Source organism: Loxodonta africana, chromosome 8 (assembly GCF_030014295.1).
Source record: "Loxodonta africana isolate mLoxAfr1 chromosome 8, mLoxAfr1.hap2, whole genome shotgun sequence".
Classification (NCBI taxonomy): Eukaryota; Metazoa; Chordata; class Mammalia; order Proboscidea; family Elephantidae; genus Loxodonta; species Loxodonta africana.
Window position 1 is genome coordinate 45,561,116 of NC_087349.1, and position 18,374 is coordinate 45,579,489.

Below are 18,374 nucleotides of genomic sequence, written 5' to 3' on the forward strand. Positions count from 1 at the left end.
GAGTACTTAACCACTGCACCACCAGGGCTCCTTCAACAGTGTCTAGCAGGAAGTAAGTTAAATTCACAATAGGTGTTACAATAATCACGATTATTATTAGTATTACTTCTACTTTTCACCCTTCAAGGGACTTCAAGTGACAGTTGCACGCATGATGCAGTGTGCTCCTCAAGTCAGTGTTTAGCTGCTGAGCCCTTTCTTCAAACAGAATTGAATAATTAGAAATATAAAGCCCAGGTGTTTTGGTTGAATTGATTGGTGCCAGGACCACTGCCTGCTACTCTTCCTTCTCTTTGAGCACTGTGGGCTACACCTCTAGTGCATCGCTGTGGAGCACATTCTGAGAGAATACAAGGCTTGTAACCAAAGACCTGGAATCAGGCCTGATCTGTCATTAACAGACTGTGTACCCATCAACAGATTAATACTTCTCTGGCCTCTGTTTCCTCATTCTATAATGTAAGATCTAGAGTAGCTCAGTGGTTTTCAAACTGCACTCCATAAAGCCCTGAGAGTTTCAGAGACAGGCTCAGGAAGATCTGGGGAATGGGTGGTAAGAGCATGCTGAATGAGGAGCGGGAACCCAACAATGCAAATGCCGGGACTGCTCTGTTTTACATACTGGAATTTCACAATATTGTTTGAAGAATAAGTACCACTGTTAAAGAAGTGCTGGACTACGTAATTTTAAAAGCTTCTTTAGATTCAGTTGTTCAATAGTTCCTCAGAAATTTATGGACTTCATTCACTGAACCAAAGTAGGAGGAATAAGAATATGAGTGAAAGCAACAAATCCTAAATCTGAGGAAACTGAGTTATCAGGAAAACCGTGTGGATTCTAAGATGTCTCAGCATCTCTGCTATCCAAAGAAAAGACAAAACCTTTGTTACATGAATTTAATGTAGATACTTCAGCCTCATCATCGTGTGCATGAGGAACATAGATTGTCTCAATGATAGTTAAGTTTGTGAACCAACAAGGTGCTGATTAAGAGTATTACACACTTACCATCAGAGGACAACTAAAATGAACAATTATTTAAACACAGGTGTTGTGGGACTTCTCTTTTCAGTTAGTGATTTTAGAAAATATGTCCCTTTCAAAGCAAATATCAAATTAAAATTCTGCATTTGTAATTATTGTGTTGCTATTAGAGGTGTATGTGAACTCAAAAGTTGTTGGCTTGATTGAGACTTGACCAATGTACAATAAACCTGCGAAAGCAGGAACCTGTGTAAAGTGGAAACCTGTCAGAGAAGGAAAACTAAAATATCTCCACTAAAATGAGCTATAGAAAAGTGGTAAGACTGTCCCCTGTCAAAGGCAGAAAACTTGTGAGACTTGGAAAAACAAGGCAGTCCCATTGAGTTCTGGCTTTTATAGTTAGGTAGATAAAGTTACCATGTTCCTTCTAGATATAAAACCTATAGCTCATTAGTGAGTCTGTAGCTGGACAATGAATAAGGAAGACTGAAGAAGAATTGATGCCTTCGAATTATGGTGTTAGCAAAGAATATTAAATATACCATGCACTGCCAGAAGAATGAACAAACCTGTTTTAAAAGAAGTACAGCCAGAATGCTCCTTAGAAGTGAGCATGGTGAGACTTTATCTCACATACTTTGGGCATATTATCAGGAGGGACCAGTACCTAGAGAAGGAGATCATACTTGGTAAAGTAGAGGGTAAGCAAAAAAGAGGAAGACACTCTATGAGGTGGATTGACACAGTGGCTGCAACAATGAGCTCAAACATAGCAACAATTGTGAGGATGGCTCAAGATCGGGCAGTGTTTTGTTCTGTTGTATATGGGGTCACTATAAGTCAGAACTGACTTGACAGCACCTAGCAACTACAGGCCATGTTGTGACTTGGATTGGCCCTATGTTTAGTCCTCATTCTTAGGTTGACGAAAACAAAGGAAAGCCTATGTGAACTTAGAGAGTGCTCTTACAGAGGGTAGCATCTGTTTACCTGTCATTTCAGTAGTGATTAATTTCAAAGGAAAAGAGCTGACTCCCGTTATAGACTTCATATATGGTGCTAGGGCTGCCTGATGATTTTTCTCTCCAGTTATACCTCCCTTCCACCGTTTAAAACTTCTACTGTTGTGCTGGGTTTTGTGTGTGTGTGTGTGCGTTAAAGTATAATATTTTCGTGGTTTCACTGCTGAAGTGTGCTAGCTTGGAGCAACATCAACCATTAATACTTGAATATGGCTTAGTTTGTCAGATTACTTTCAAAGAGTTAGATCCTGGGGGGCTGGGACTAAGAGACAATAACAGTTGATGGGGGATGGAAATCATAAACGTCTGGGACACAAAGCGGGGAAGGCACATACATATGGGAGCAGAATCTTTGGAGGTCAGGAGGCCCCTTTGAGTAAAGGAGATGGTAACAGTGGGAAAAGCAGGAGCCAAACTGCCCTCTGGAGACCCAGCACAGTACCTTGTACGTGATCTATCTCCAGTAAATGATGGTTCAATCAGATTACCTTCCCCCCACCCCCAGGATGGTTTCGGCTAAAACAAGAGACCTAGTATTTTTAGTTATTAATTTTTTTGTATGACTTATTTTCTACAATCAAGTTTCTTAAGAAACCTTGATTTTTCTGTTTGAATTTGGTTTAAATAATACGTTTAGTGCCAGAAAAAAAAAAAAAATCTGTTTTAAGGGAAAACACTTCATATAAAAAAAAAATAGTAAGCATAAATAATTCTTCCTTTGAGAAGACAGTTCCTATTATAGCCACTGAATAACACATCTGCTGCAAGGGTGTTATTTTTTCACGATCCGTGTGCACAGCTCTGATTAGAGGAGGTAAAAGAGCCACATCTCCTTCCAATGGTGAATTAGACCCAGTGGGGAGGGGAAAGGTATATTTTATTATGACATTTTGTTATTCTGAAAGCCCTGAATAGCTCGCTTTTTTTTTTGAAAATACTTTTAAAAAAATGTAATACTCTGTCTCAACTCTCTATATGATATGATGACTGCTGACTTCCAAAATAAAGTACCTTAAGGGCATGTTTCTCCACTACTAATATCTTTATTGCTCCCCAAAACATTTTATATCAAGGTCTCCTGAAGAAAAAATTTTAATAAGCGCCTTTTCCGTGCGTTTTTTTTTTTCCATTTAGGCTTTGCTCACACCTGCTATTTTTGGAATAAGCCTAGATATGTTAAAAAAAAAAAAAAAAAAAAGTGAAACGGGAAGATAATTCTAAACCTAGATGCCTTAGTTTAAGCCTTGACTCTATTTTTCATTTGTATCATTGTTTAGATGTACTTCATGTAAAAAAAAATAATGTTCACACAATAAATTTTAAGAATGTTATTAAAAAGTTTTAAAAATACATTGTTTAAGAAATCAAACTTATTACAAAATTTGTATTAACCATTTTCTATTCATTTTCAGGGCTACAGCAACACACAGGGGCCAGGTTATTTTCAAAGATGCTTTAGCCCAGCAGTTGTGTGAACAAGGAGGTAAGAGCCCCATTTTACTGGTATCGATGTGTTAGTTGTATCAGAATTATTCATGGTAGACTTTACTGTTCTATGTTCTGACTAAGCATTTCATAAGTATTTCAGGTAGTCCCTGACTTACGACGGGGTTCCGTTTCAATGATTCCATCGTAAGTCAGTTCTCATGTAAGTTAAATAGCTCTTTTTTTTTTTTTTTTTTGAGGTTTCATTATTATTGCCTTTTATTATCAGTATCTTTATAAATCCAATCTTTATGTTTCTTTGGGGTTTGGCATGAGAGTGATAACATCAGCCAATTACGCACTACAACATTGTATGTAGTAATGATAAACAAACAAACAAAAAAGCCAAACCCATTGCCATCGAATAGATTCTGACTCTTATTGACTCTACAGGACAGAGTAGAACTGCCCCCGCAGGGTTTCCAGGAGCGGCTGGTGGATTCGAACTGCCAGCCTTTTGGTTAGCAGCTGAGCTCTTAACTACTACCCCACCAGGGCTCCCAAGGATGTGAAACCGTACAGAAGCTGACTGCCACATCTTTCTTCCACTGGGTGGTTGGGTTCTAACCACCTAATGAAAAGATGCACAAAAAACAAAAACAGATGGGTGTCAGGTCGGGTCATTGTAACTCAAACACAGCTTAAGCCGGGGACTACCTATACTTGGTCATGATGCTTTAAAATGGTATTATTGACCCCTTAATGTTCCTACTAATTTTTTGTTTAGTAATTGTTAATAAAGGGCTGTAGAGTTCTGAAAATACTGTGAACAAAACTAACCAAGAGAAAATTTATCCCGTTTTCATAATTCATAATTTTTTTTTCCCAATGAATTCCTTTCAGTTATGCTGGAAATATAAACCTTGGTAGTAACTTGGTATTCTACAAAAACACACCTGGTGAATTTGCCACTTAAATTTCTTTTCAACTGTATTGAAAATGTTTCTGTTTATTACTTTTAATATTTGATCATTTTATACATAATCGTGTGTTCAGTATCTATATACTTGTTTCCACTGTGTGCACTATTATTTTCAGACTTGTGGGGAAGAACTGTATCATTTGAAATTAATGTTATATTAGATATGACAGGGGCTCAATAAACATTAAGTGGCTTTCTCTCTGAGGCTCTCTCATACATACCCACGCATGCACACACACACACACACACACACACACAATGAGAGGGTGAAAACCAGCATCCTTACCTCCAGATTTGTTTCCCCTGCCCTTGAACTTCCACCTGATTTTACTTGCATCTCCATTATAGCATTTACCACTGTAGAGTTTACTTGTAACCTAGTAGAATAGTGGTGAATGCTGCCCTTGAGAGACTGAGCTTCTCAAGTATAAGGACAATCCCTTAGTGATCTTTGGTTCCCCAGTGCCTAGCATACAACAGCCATTTAAAAAAAAAAAGTCAGTACACTTGTATAGAAGCTTGTCTCAGCCATACGTATGTGTTTGATTTAAACATCTTGAAGACTAACACATATGAAGCCAATCTTTGTGATTTCCCTGACATTTTCACGGATCATCATATACATATTACCACTTTTTGATTAGAATGATATTTTGGGGGAATTCATTAACTTAAGAATTACATTATGGAACATAAAGGAAATTTCTACTAATTATCTCTCTGCTAAAGAATATATAGCGGGCTTGTGAGAAAAATTAGAAAGGTTTTTGAAAGGTCTAAGAAAATAGCATTTATAGTTAATGATAACAAGTACATCATCAATATGGATTATCTCAATAATGTGATACTTGATGAGTATTACTGGCACACTTCTAATCGTTTACATCCATAACTTTTGAATAAGAAAACCGCATTCTAATTGTAGTTTCAAGCACATTATCAGTATTCTTGGGTTAAACAAATTTTTCTTTTGTGAATTTTGAGAAAGCTAATATTAAAATATGATAGGCCCAGAAATTCTACTATAATATAAATCTTTTTCCAGCCTATGAAAATGTTCACGTCACTGAAAATACTGGAACACCATGCAGCAGTGAACATTAGCACCCTGAAAAATATATGGTGCCAGAAAAAGATTTACCTAATTTTATTAACTCTCTTCATTGCCTAAAATCCGATTTCTTGTAAACCTTAGGTTTTTGTGCCTTCTATGATAAATGAATGATTGTAATTGGGTTCATTTAAATTGAAAAGAAAAAGAAAAAAATAATTGGAAAAAATCCTCAACCTATGAGGGGGAAAAAAAAGCCTTATATAGTAGTAGCGTACATGAACATGATTTCCATGATAGTAGAAGTGGATGTTATAAAATACTTACAGCCCAGGACCAATAGGAAACATTGAGCTTTTCAATAGCACCTAATCAACGAAAATCATATCAGTTCATCCAAGACAGGGTTGAAAAAGAATACTAACAAGAGTGATACGTTAGAGGTGTCCAGGGAATAATAAGGGAAATAATTGGAGCTATAAAATATATTTTCATTTTGGCCTCATCTATTTTTAATTAAAACGTTAATTATCTCCTCAAATAAAATAGCATAATCTTAACATGTAATATTTTTCTGTGTATTGGTGAGGAACATCTAATATATTATTGGTGAAAAAATTGGCAGTCATGATATACTACAGCACAGCACCTTTCAATGAGAACGGACTCAGTGTGTTTGCTGATTTTAACTAAATTAAACAATTTAAACAAAGCAGTTATTACTATAAGACTGTAATTGATGGCTAAGCACATTAAAAAGTAAAAGGATTAGAAAACATTCCAGTGATGGCTTAGATAAGACCCCACCCCCATAGAGGAGTCTGTAATTTTGAGCCCTTTCCTAAAAAGACATTTATTAAAGAACTTTATCCTGCAAACATTTATCCAATGCCTGCAAGGGCCCTTCCCAGCTCACATGTATATAAACGTGCAAAAGCCGGTTTCCTGTTCTCCAGGAACTCAAGAGCTAGGATGCAAAATGGCAGGTCAGTTGATCACAGAGGGTAGTGAAATTTGTCTGGGGCTTGAGGAGAGATGCTAGAGAGCTGGCATCAGCCACAGTTTAAGAGAAAAGGAGAGGAGGTTCCATCCATATCCTCTTTCCCATTCCCACTGGCCCAGCTTAGATCAGGCATCTATCACCTCCTTTGGGAATTACTCAATATTCTCCTTAGTTTTCCTGCTACAATGAACTTTCTAAAGTGGAAATGCCATTCTATCATTTCCCTGCATAAAACCCTTCAATAGTTTATCTTCAGAGTAAAATCTGCTTTGTTCATCATGGCATACATGGAAAACCCTTTATAATCTAGCTTTAGTTTACCTCACCCATTTTATTTCTTGTCATCCTGTCATTCCCACCCTAAAATTCCCTGAATGCACCTCACTCTTCCTCCCCCCTACCTCTGTGCTATTTACACTGTATACACTCCCTGTTTTCTTTGCCTGGACTACCATTTTACATCTTCGTTGTTTAACTCAGGCTTTCAGATGTCACTTAGGCATTACCTCCTCCAGAAAAAAAATCTCTGCCCACCTCAAGCTGGTCTAGGAACTCTTATCCATACATGGTGACATAACTCCCTATATATAACCCTCAAAGCAGAATAATAATACAAATGGAAACACTTTTAATGCTACTGTTTGTCAGACACCACTCTAAATACTCTACAAACATTAACTCTTTTAATCCTCATGGCAACCCTCTGAAGAAGGTACTTTTATCATCCCCATTTTAAAGATGGGAAACCAAAGGCAAGTGAGATTAACTATCTAGCTCAACGTCACATAGCCAGAAATCGGTGGAGCTGGGATTGTAGCCCAGGCAGTTTGGGGATATAGCCTTTGGTATTAACTATCACACTATACTGCCTTTCAAAGAAAGCAGTTAACGCGAACATTGTTTCATTCATTTGAGAAATATTTATTGCATATCATAATAAGATCATTATTACACTGAAGTATAATTGTCAGTGCATTTGACTTGTCTGCCATTAGATACAAGCTCCTTGAGGGTAGGAACTGATTTTTATTACTGAATGCTTAAAGCCTCACAATACCTGGTACGCAATATGTGCCCAAAAAACATTTATTGAATGAACAAATGAAGTGAAACAGACTGATAGATGTAGGAAAGAGTAAGCTCTCCAGCAGTTCATTACAGCTTAGCCATGAGGCTGGGAAGATAAGTGAGGTGGGTAATAAAGGGACTTCTGTTATATGGTCAGGAGCTTAATCCATAGGCAATGGGAAGCAGGACAGTAACATGAACAATTCGTGTTTCACAAAGAAAGCTGGGGGTGAGGAGCGGAATGGATCTTGGGCTTTAGAATTTAAGAATCTAAAGAACTGGAGGCAGAGAAATATGGTGGTGGGATACTTTAGTTATACTGGTGAAAGCTGAGGGGGTCCTAAATTAAAATTAGGTGTTGGGAGGCTGGAAAGAAGGGACTTAGAGGAGATATGATCAAAGTGGGAGTGACGTCAAGGAGGGGATCCAAGGTGACTCTGAGGTTTCTGGCCTGAGTGACTTGGTAGATGGTGATGCCAGCAACTGAGATAAGAAATACAGAAAAGATTAGAGGAATTTGGAAGAAAAGATAATAAACTGGACTCCAAACACTCCCAGAGAGCTCCCCAGCAGCCTGCTGAGAAGAGCCTGCAGTCTGGATGGGGTAGCAGGGAGACTGAGAACCATCAGCATACTGATATTGGGGAGGCAGTGTGTTCATTAGGGAGATACTAGGGACGAGGAAGGAAGGGGCTGTGTATGCAATGCCGGTATTAAGCAAAGGCAGGAAGAAGGTGGTATGCTGGAGAAGGGGCAAGCTTCAGAGGTGGGGAGAAGTCAAGGGGAGAATGTCTAAACAGTAGAGGTGGTCAACAAAGGCAGATGTTTCCAAGAGAATGGAGAGGATGAAGTATGAAAAAAAGGCCTTAGGATTTAGCAGTTTGAAGGTCATTGGCAATATGGCTATAAATGAGGGTAGTTTCATGAGAGGTTTAAAAATGAAAGCCAGACTACCTAAGGCAGTTTTGTAATATGGAAAGCTCTCACCTGGGCTTTAGGGTCAGACAGTCAAGGGAAGGCAGATAATTGTGGGTTGAGAATTACATGTGAAACAGTATTTCAAATCAAGACTTGAAAAATACAGGATTAAAGGGAAGGAGAGAGATAGGGTAGTTGAAAATCAGGAAAAGGGTGTGCCAGGGTCAAATGGTATTGGTGAAGAATATTGAATATACCATGGATTGCCAAAATGAACAAATCTGTCTTGGAAGAAGTACAACCAGAGTGCTCCTTAGAAGCATGGATGACGAGACTTGGTCTCATGTGCTTTGGACATATTATCAGGAGGGACCAGTCCCTGGAGAAGGACATCATTATTGGTAAGTTAGAGGCTCAGCAAAAAAGAGGAAAACCCTCTATGAGATTGACTGTTGCAGCGGTTACAACAGTGTTCTCAAACACGGCAACAATTGTGAGAGTGGCACAGGACTGGGCAGTGTTTCATCCTGTTGTACATAGGGTCCTATGAGTGAGAACCAACTCAATGGCACCTAACAACAAAGAGAGTGCAGCTGCAGGGAAAGTAGGCTAAAAGGAAGAATGGGTTTTTGCTATCGCTCTTGCTCTTTTTCGAGAATGGGGAAGACTGGAGCATGTTGATGGGCTTCCAATGCCTTATAGCCGAACACCGTCAGGAACATACCTACAGTTGGGTTTAGTGCTCATTCCAGTGTGGGAGTCTGCATATCATGGAGAATTATTTGGCATCTCACTAAAGGGATATTATGAAAGGAAATATTACATGATTTGGGTCTGTGTTTGGTGGCTTAGGGGAGAGTTTAAGGAAGCAAGGTTTTGCTTTAGATTGGATGCTGCCAGAAAGCAGGTGTAATTCTATGGTTAGGTATCTCAAGAAATCTCATCTAGAGGGAGGGCAGACTAGAGGAGGCTAAACTGTAATTGGTAAAGAAATAGCAATCACTCATAGTAGCCAGGACAGGAGAACATTTGGTGTTTTGTGACGTGGACAATGCTCATGTTTTGTCTGTGTTCAGATATGATTACAGAGTGGACTTGTGGCTGTCTTAACCCATCACAGTCACTGAGTGGCCTTGTCTGAGTTTGATGTTCTGTGAAATTGTTTATGTTCAACGTAACACCAAGACCTTGTAGATAATACCAGGTCAGTCCCTGGAAGTCAAAGGGTACCTTTCTCTTTCTTGAGATTGAGGGGAGAATGCTAGTGGGCAGTCATTTACTTTGGGATTTAGAGTTTACAAGGACTTTGGAATCATAGATAAGTGGGTTTCAATCCAGGCTCTGCCTGTGTGACCTTAGACTCTATTGTCTCTGGTACAAAGTATACACTCAGTAAATGATAAAAGGAAGGGATAATTGCTGGAGCAAAGTTTTAGTCAGAGTCAGCAAGTACAGTGTCAAGAGCATAGGTAGATGTGGGTGGTAGAATTGTGCATGTTTATTTTATTTTTCTTAAAGCTTATTTGTATTTCCTAATTTTTAATAGTGAACTTATATTATTTAAGTTATAAAGAAAGAGCATGTTTTCCCCCCAAAGATAACAAGCATGGATTTAGTCTTATAAATGAGGAGCAACAACCCTGCCAAGTCAGGTGGAATGAATCGCTTCTCAGGGACTGAAGGAAAGTTCTAAATTTCCACTCCCATGCCACCTCTCCAGTTCGGTTTGTTTCTGTTGGGTCATACCGAGTTGTTTAACTACACATTTCCACCAACTGGGTGCTCCTCGAGGGCAGGAACTGTTACTGAATTTTTGTTTTTCTTCCTTAAAAATTCTTGGCACAAGGCAGATACTCAAAAGATTTTTGTTGAATAATTGACTTAAACATTTTAACAATTGAAAAATCACTGCCCTTCCTAAAAAATCTTCTTTAGCCCTGAACTTTTGCTATGGAACACTGTGAAGCAGCGTGGGGGTTACCAAAATGATATCCCTCACGCTGATCTCAGGTTGTAAAAATGTATGTACCACCATATTTTAAAAATTGGAGAATCGTTCACAAATTTTCATTTAAACTCTCTAATGAGTCCCCTCAATGCCCTCGAGACATAGGCCAGGTTCAGGGATTTCAGATATCTTGAATTCTGAGGCCGTCAGTGTTGTAAATACATCCCCAGCCAAAGTCTGCTGATAGACTAGAGTTCAGAAAAGGGAGTAAACAGTCTACTCCCAATTGTTTTGAAAGTGAAAGATGCTTAGGTTCATTCACGGGCAGTAAAAAATAAGGAAGTGAATTCATTCAGCACTCAGTACCCAACAAAGATTATTGAATGCCTACCAGGGAGCTTTGTGGTACAGTAGTTAAGTGCTTGGCTACTAACGGAAAGCTTGGTGGTTGGAACCTACCCAGCAGCTCCATGGAAAAAGACCTGGAGGTCTGCTTCCATAAAGATTACAGCCAAGAAATACCTATGAAACAGTTATACTCCGGCACTTGGAGTTGCTATGAGCTGAAAATGACTCAGTGACACCCAGCAATAGCAATACGGTGGGCCAGGTATGGTTCTTGGCCTTGGGATGCATCAGTGAAGGACGGAAAGGTATTTGCTCTTACAGAGCTATAGTCCAGCAGAGAAGAAAGAGACGATAAACAAAAGACATAATAAGTGAGTAAACGTGGCTCCTTGTTGAAAGTGGTGAATGTTGTGGAAATATAGTTAGCATAGAGCAGAATAAGACTGAAGGGTCAGGGGAGGGGAAGGCAGATTGCAGTTTTAAATAGGGTATCAGGTAAGTCAGGTAGGCCTCACAGAGAAGGTGACATCTGAGCAGACATTGAAGAAGGTAAGAGAATTAACCAGGCTAATATCTGGGGGATTGTTCAAAAATGTCACCAAGTGATTCTGAGGAGAAATATTTTGTGAACCACTATTAGAGGTAATCGAAGCAAAAGATAGAAGTAATTTCAATGTAGACTAACAACCTGAAAGAAACTAGGGGGAATTACTCTTTTCCAGAAATTATTATTGAACAATCTAGAAATAACTACAGACCTAATGTCATGGATTGAATTGTGTCCCCCAAAAATGTGTATCAACTTGACTAGGCCATGATTCCCAATATTGTGTGATTGTCCACCATTTTGTCATCTGGTACGATTTTCCTATGTGTTGTAAATCCTACCTCTATGATGTTAATGAGGTAGGACTGAATCTACAGGATTAGATTGTATTTTTGAGTCAATCTCTTTTGAGATACAAAAGAGAGAAGCAAGCAGAGAGACAGGGGGACCTCATTACCACCAAGCAAGGAGAGCCAGGAGCATATGTCCTTTGGACCCAGGGTCCCTGTTCTGAGAAGCTCCTCGACCAGGGAGCGATTGATGATGAGGATCTTTCCAGAGAGCCTACAGAAAGAGAAAGCCTTCCGCTGGAGCTGGCACCCTGAATTGGTACTTCTAGCTTCCTAGACTGTGAGAGATTAAATTTCTCTTTGTAAGGCCATCCACTTGTGAAATTTCTGTTATAGCAACTCTGGTTAACTAAAACACCTAATAAATATCCCTCTGATTCACATAAAACAGGTACTCTTGAAAATGATAACATATGTGGTATATATGAGGTAAGGGTAAGCAATAATATTTAAATTTATACTATGATCATAGACTCATAAGTTTCTTATCTGTTTATTAGGGACGCAGCCAAGAAAGTTATATTGAGAAAATATACACTAGTAGTAAGTGGCAAAATAGAATCTGTATCTCTGGACTCCCAGCTGAACATATGATTCCGTTATACCAAGTAGATATTAAATTAAAAACATTCAGAATTAAAAACCCTCAGAAACCATAACCTCACCAGGAGGATCATTACCACTGCCTTGATTCCCTGAACACCTAGGAGAGAATGCATACTTTTTGGAACCGTCCTAAGTCCCTACAATTAAGGCAAAGCCAGCAAGAGTGAAGCTGATGTGAGCATATCTGCAAGTCTGCTGCTGGTCCAGCACAAACCATGGTGGAGGATGGGACAGAGAGAATAATGGCGTGTGGGGATATTCATTGGCCTGTGACCTTCTTGGCATACCCGCTTCAAACACACACATTGATTATTTAGCAAGGCCAGATGGCTGGCTTAGCGGCCTGACAGCAGCCGTGCCCTGTAGTGCCCCCAAAGGGTGCGTGCCATTTATAAACCACGCTGGAATTCTCTGTTGTTGGGTTGATGGAAGTGGATATAACCAAAGGCAAATGTTTTATGTCAGGAGGAAAGGGCTCAGGTTTACAGTTGGAGCAGAAAACCTTGGCTGCTTTCTGCCAGGCTCAGCGGTTTTACTGCTGTTCATCACCCTCAGAACAGTGAGTGGTAGAAATTGTGGATATTATTTTCTCCAAGAGTCACTGGATCATGGTGGTAGGCAGTATATATACTTTATTCAGACCCCAAACTTCACAATTTTTTAATCCCTTGTATTAGGAATCAGCGAAAGTTTAACTCTGAGATGGAAAAAAAAAAAAGATTTAATAAGTAGGTTCATAAAGTTGATGCATGTTTAATCTATTTAAGAACCGTTTTCCAGCATTTGAGCACTTTGTTTTCCACCTTTTATACCCAAATATTGTGCAAATAGTAGATCAAAAAAAAAAAAAAAAAAACCCAACCTGGTTGCCAGAGTCGATTCTGACTCATATGAGCTATGAGTAATAAAAATTAGTAGATCAGATTTACCAAAATCTCCTCTTGGCTCTGATTGGTTAATCAATAGCTTATATTACTAAATGGCTTCCAAATGTTCTGAAATGCATATTATTTACTCATTTCGACTTGTGCCTCTGATAGTCAAAATTGGGTTTTATCGTATTACTTTAATTGTTGAAGGGAAAAATAATGAGTGATATGTTTCACTTGAATTTGCCAAATGTTAAAACATTTGCTAGCCAAAGACATCTGTTTTCCCATGGCTTTATGTAGCTTAGGAGAGCTGGCGGCATAATGGTTAAGTGCTCAGCTGCTAACCGAAAGGTCTGCGATCGAACCCACCAACCGCTCCACAGGAGAAAGATGTGACAGTCAGATTCCATAAAGTTTACACCCTTAGAAACCATATGGGGTGGGTTCTACATTGTCCTATAGGATCACTAGGAGTCAAAATCCACTTGAGACAACGGGCATTGTTAAAGTGAAGCTTAAATTTCAGTTTCCTTTTATTGGCATCCCTAGGCTTGTAATTTACAAACAAAGGAGCTGAATTAGGGGGCGTGAGAACACAATCCAGGAACCCCCAACCTTGCTTCAAGGTCTGACAAACTACCTGAGGGAAGGAACCAAAGCTCGCCTGGGGGTGGGGCATCAGTTTTCCCTAAGTTATCCTGAAGACAGACAAGATGTCCCTGTGACTGACTCAGGGGAGTGACGAAGAGGTGACTTTTGTGACTATAGAAAAACTTCTTGCTACTGGCTCTGGGTGGATCCACTAGTTTTTTAATTTCCTAAAGAGTGGTGTTTTGGACTGATGCCGTTTATTCCAAGGTGATTGAACATAGATTTAAACAGCCTTCTTTTTAGCTCTGAAGGCTGTATACATCCCCACTTGACAGTTTTATCTAGTCCAAAATCTAAACACCAAGATTTATGCCGGAGAACAATTTGATACTGAGTCCTTTTGAATGCCCACAGAAGTACACTTTCTATTCTTGGCGCTATATAACCAGCTTGATTCCCCCATATTCTGAAGGAAGAAGCCTAGTTTGGCTCTATGTAATTTCTTAGGGTTAGAGGGAGCAAAGGTATTGTAAACAGACATAAATCACAATTTTATTTTGGCTTGTGAAATATTTATTTCATGCAACCTATTAATCCAGGCTTATTTTTAATATACACATGAAGGTTTCATTTTTTGATATATTAATAATATTTTCATAATCATATTTTTAATAGTTGGAATTCATTCATATTAATTAACACAGAGGGATTATATGGAGCCTTGTTCAAGACTTATGGTAGGTATGTGGCAATATAAAGTGGTTTTGCATCCTGTTCTTAAATAGCTTATAATATAGCTATACTAATCTAAATCCAGAAGAGAAGGACCAAAACACATTTACAGGAAAATACAAATGCATCAGAATGGCATTCTGCCTCCCATCTCCTCTGAGACCTTGCTCTAAAAAGTTTGCCCTCTTTCCTGTTCCTGCAGTCTTTTCTTAACTGACCCCTCCTCCTCAGCAGTTAAACATGCAGAGCCACTACTTACTTAAACAGGAGTTCCGTCTGTGCATGTACCCCTCTGACCATCATTCTTCCTCACACCTCAGCTTCTGGAAAGGGCAGTGTGTGTTCCTAGACTTTACTCTTAACCCCATCCATTGTCTCCACTCTACAAAGATGATCGTCTTCAAGGTCACCAATGACCTGCTAGGTGCCAACCAATTCAAATGACTCTGGACCTCACCTACCTGACTTTCCAGCACTTTCTCAGTTCCCTTAAAAAGTTCTTCTTTTTCACACATTGTACATTTTGGGGTTGGCAGTGTTCTGTCCTCTGGCTTCTTTTCATACTTTTATATGAGTCCGAATCAACTCAATGACAATGGGTATATTGTCTCTGGGGATTTTCACACTATAATTTTTCACCTACTTAGATCTGTTCATTTGCCTGCGGCTTGCTAAGAGTCAATAATGCAAGTGATGGAGAGCAAAGTTTGGAGCTATACTCACCTGGGTTTGAATTTCAGCTCTGGCTTGTTTGAGCGATATAATCTCTCTGTCAGTTCCATTATCTGTAAAATGGAAAAATAACAATATCTACCTTTTTGGCAGTCTCGTACCATTCCCTAGAGCCTGGCACAATGTTGTATGCCCAGAGAGAAATAGTAAAGTTTTAAAGATTAAATGCAATAATAAAGTGCGTAGCATAGTGGCTAGCACATTAATGTTCTGTAATGTTAGCAACAATGGGCTCAAGCATAACAATGATTGTGGGGATGGTGCTATGAGTCAGAACTGACTTGATGGCACTTTTTTTTTTAACAACAACAACAAAGGGCACCCAAATGTAAGTGCTTAATGATAATGATAGCTAACGTTGTTGTTCTTCTTGTTGTTAGGTGCCATCAAGTCAGTTCCAACTCATAGTGACCCTGTGTACCACAGAACAAAACACTGCCCAGTCCTGTGCCATCCTCACAATCAATGTTATGCTTGAGCCCATCGTTGCTGCCGCAGTGTCAATCCATCTCAGCAAGGGTCTTCCTTTTTTTCACTGACCCTCTACTTTACCTAGCATGACGTCTTTCTCCAGGGACTGATCCCTCCTGACAACATGTCCAAAGTACTTGAGACAAAGCCTCACCATCCTTGCTTCTAATGACCATTCTGGCTGTACTTCTTCCAAGACAGATTTGCTCATTCTTCTGGAAGTCCATGGTATATTCAATATTCTTTGCCAACATCAAAATTCAAAGGCATTAATTCTTCTTCAGTCTTCCTTATTCATTCTCAGGTTTCTCTTGCATGTGAGTTGATTGAAAATACCATGGTTTGAGTCAGGTGCCCCTTAATCCTCAAAGTGACATCTTTGTTTTTTAACACTTTAAAGAGGTCTTTTGCAGCACATTTGCCCAATATAATATGTGGTTTGATTTCTTGACTGCTGCTTGCATGGGCATTGATTGTGGATGCAAGTAAAGTGAAATCCTTGACAACTTCAGTATTTTCTCCATTTATCATGATGTTGCTTATTGGCCCAGTTGTGAGGATTTTTGTTTTCCTTATGTTGAGGTAGAATCCATGCTGAAGGCTGTAATCTTTAATCTTCATGAGCAAGTGGATGCCCGTTAGGTACCTCAAACTCAGCATATTCTAATCAGTTCTGGTTAGTGACTCCGTAATTAACCCAGTCACTAAAACCAGAAACCTAGGTAGCATTTCTTTGCTCCTTCCTTTCTGTCCTCCAAACCTATATCCAATGTGCCTAAGGCCAAATTGTTTTACCTCCTTAATATCTCTTAACCAATCCTTTTCTTTCCAACTCTACTCCCATTGCTTTGATTCAGGCCTTCCATATATTTATCAAAATGCTCTTTCAGGAACACAAACCTTATCTTGTTACTCCCAGCTTCAATCCTTATAACTGTCCTCAATCACCCTGAAGAAATCAATAGCCTTTAGCCTGGTTTTCAAGGCTCTGCATAATCTGACCCCATAATCTGCATACGTCTCACCCCAATCTCTATCTGCATTTAGGCTCTTCCCACACTTGCCACCCTTCCTTAACACCAAATTCTCCCCTTCAGCTGTAATAAGCATTTACAGTTCATCAAACATGCCGTGCCTTCCCCTAGTGCCTTGACATATGCCAATTCCTTTCTCAAAAAATGCTCTCTTCATTACCTCCTCTTCCTTTCAAATAGTGAAGAACTCATCCTTAAAGATCCAACTCAAGTGTCTTCTCCTTCATTGGCTTTATTTTTATCACCATTCCACCTTGTACTCACTATTGAATTTAGTTCACCAATAGCAATTTGTACACCTGTAGCATTATGTATTGCATTGTAATATGTTAACTTCTATATTTCCTACTGCAATTTAAACCCATGGATTGAGCAGGAACTAGATTACTTTTATATTCCAAGAACATGTGATGGTTTCTAGCACTTAGTAGGTACTCAAATATTAGTCGAGGGAATGTATGAACCACATAGAACAGGTATAACCAGTTGCCATCACGTTGATTCTGAGTCATAGCAACCCCATGGGTGTCAGAGTAGAACTGTGCCCCATGGGATTTTCAGTGGCCTCTGGGTAGACTCGAACCTCCAACCTTTTGGTTAGCAGCCTTTTGGACCACCGAGGGACCCCTTTCCAAGATGGTCTAATTACTATTTTGTCTTTATTCGCCAGCCAACCTATACCTCCTGTGCCACCCCAGAAAAGTGTTTAGAAGTGCCTTTAGGCATTATGCACGCCTTCTGTGTTGATGGACTTTATTAGGAACAGCCCTATGGAACTCACAATTAGAGGGATGTTTTTGCAAATGATGTTCACTACATTTTCAGTGCCCAGAACCGCATGAGAAAATTCTCTGATGTCTCCTTACCTGAAACCAAACTTAAAGCCTCAGAACATACATCTTACATACTTCTCACCACTGAATGTATTTTTTTCTACCCTCATTTATCATCAGCTTTGATTTCTCCCACTTTATTATTTTGTTTGGGTGTCTCCTTTTTTTTCTTTTTTTTGTCAGCCATCTTAAATCCATTTTAGAACAAGGTAAATTGTACAATTTATCCCTCTGTATGTAAAGGAAAGTGAAAAGGAATATGAAGTAAGGCAAAAGGAAAAAGATGACATATGTACAAGTCAGTAGGAGGGATGGAAATAGAGGAGAGTATCAGAATTTTCTAAAACAATGGTTTTAGCTAGAATATCTTGCTGACTTCATTAATACTTATTTGGTTAACATTTTTGGAGTACCGATATGCAAAAAAAAAAAATTTTTTTTTTTTTTTATATGCAAGACACCATGTTAGGCAATATTAGGATACTGAGATGAAGAAGGTATAGTCTCTACTCACAGGACCTCACAGTCTGATCAGCTCTAATTTCTACTCTCCTTTTGGGATTATGACTGAGATAAGGAGAGGATACTTTTCCCCAGCCCACAAAAAATTAACTCTTTTAGTTAGGGTATAGACCAAGCTTCTATGGCAAAATACCTCAAACTACACCAGTGGGTTGACAGGGGGCTTAAATGGGCTGTAAGTTTATTTCTTGGTGTAAAAATGGCAGGCAAGCGGCGTCTGACCTCCTCTAACTTCACAAGGGGAAAAGAGGACCAAGATCAACAGCGCAAGGCTAATTCCTAGGAGGCAGAGGTCAGACATGCCTCCTTTCTCAGCCATCTTTATCAATTCTGA

General features: G+C 39.1%; 1 protein-coding gene across 1 annotated transcript in view; it reads left to right on the forward strand.

Moving 5' to 3' along the window:
- The window catches only part of RELN (reelin), a 525,949-nt gene that overhangs the window by 217,354 nt on the left and 290,221 nt on the right, over nucleotides 1–18,374 (forward strand). The window contains exon 4 of the mRNA XM_064289885.1: nucleotides 3,420–3,490. Coding sequence (XP_064145955.1) covers nucleotides 3,420–3,490 — 71 coding nt within the window. The remainder of the gene's footprint in view (nucleotides 1–3,419; nucleotides 3,491–18,374) is intronic.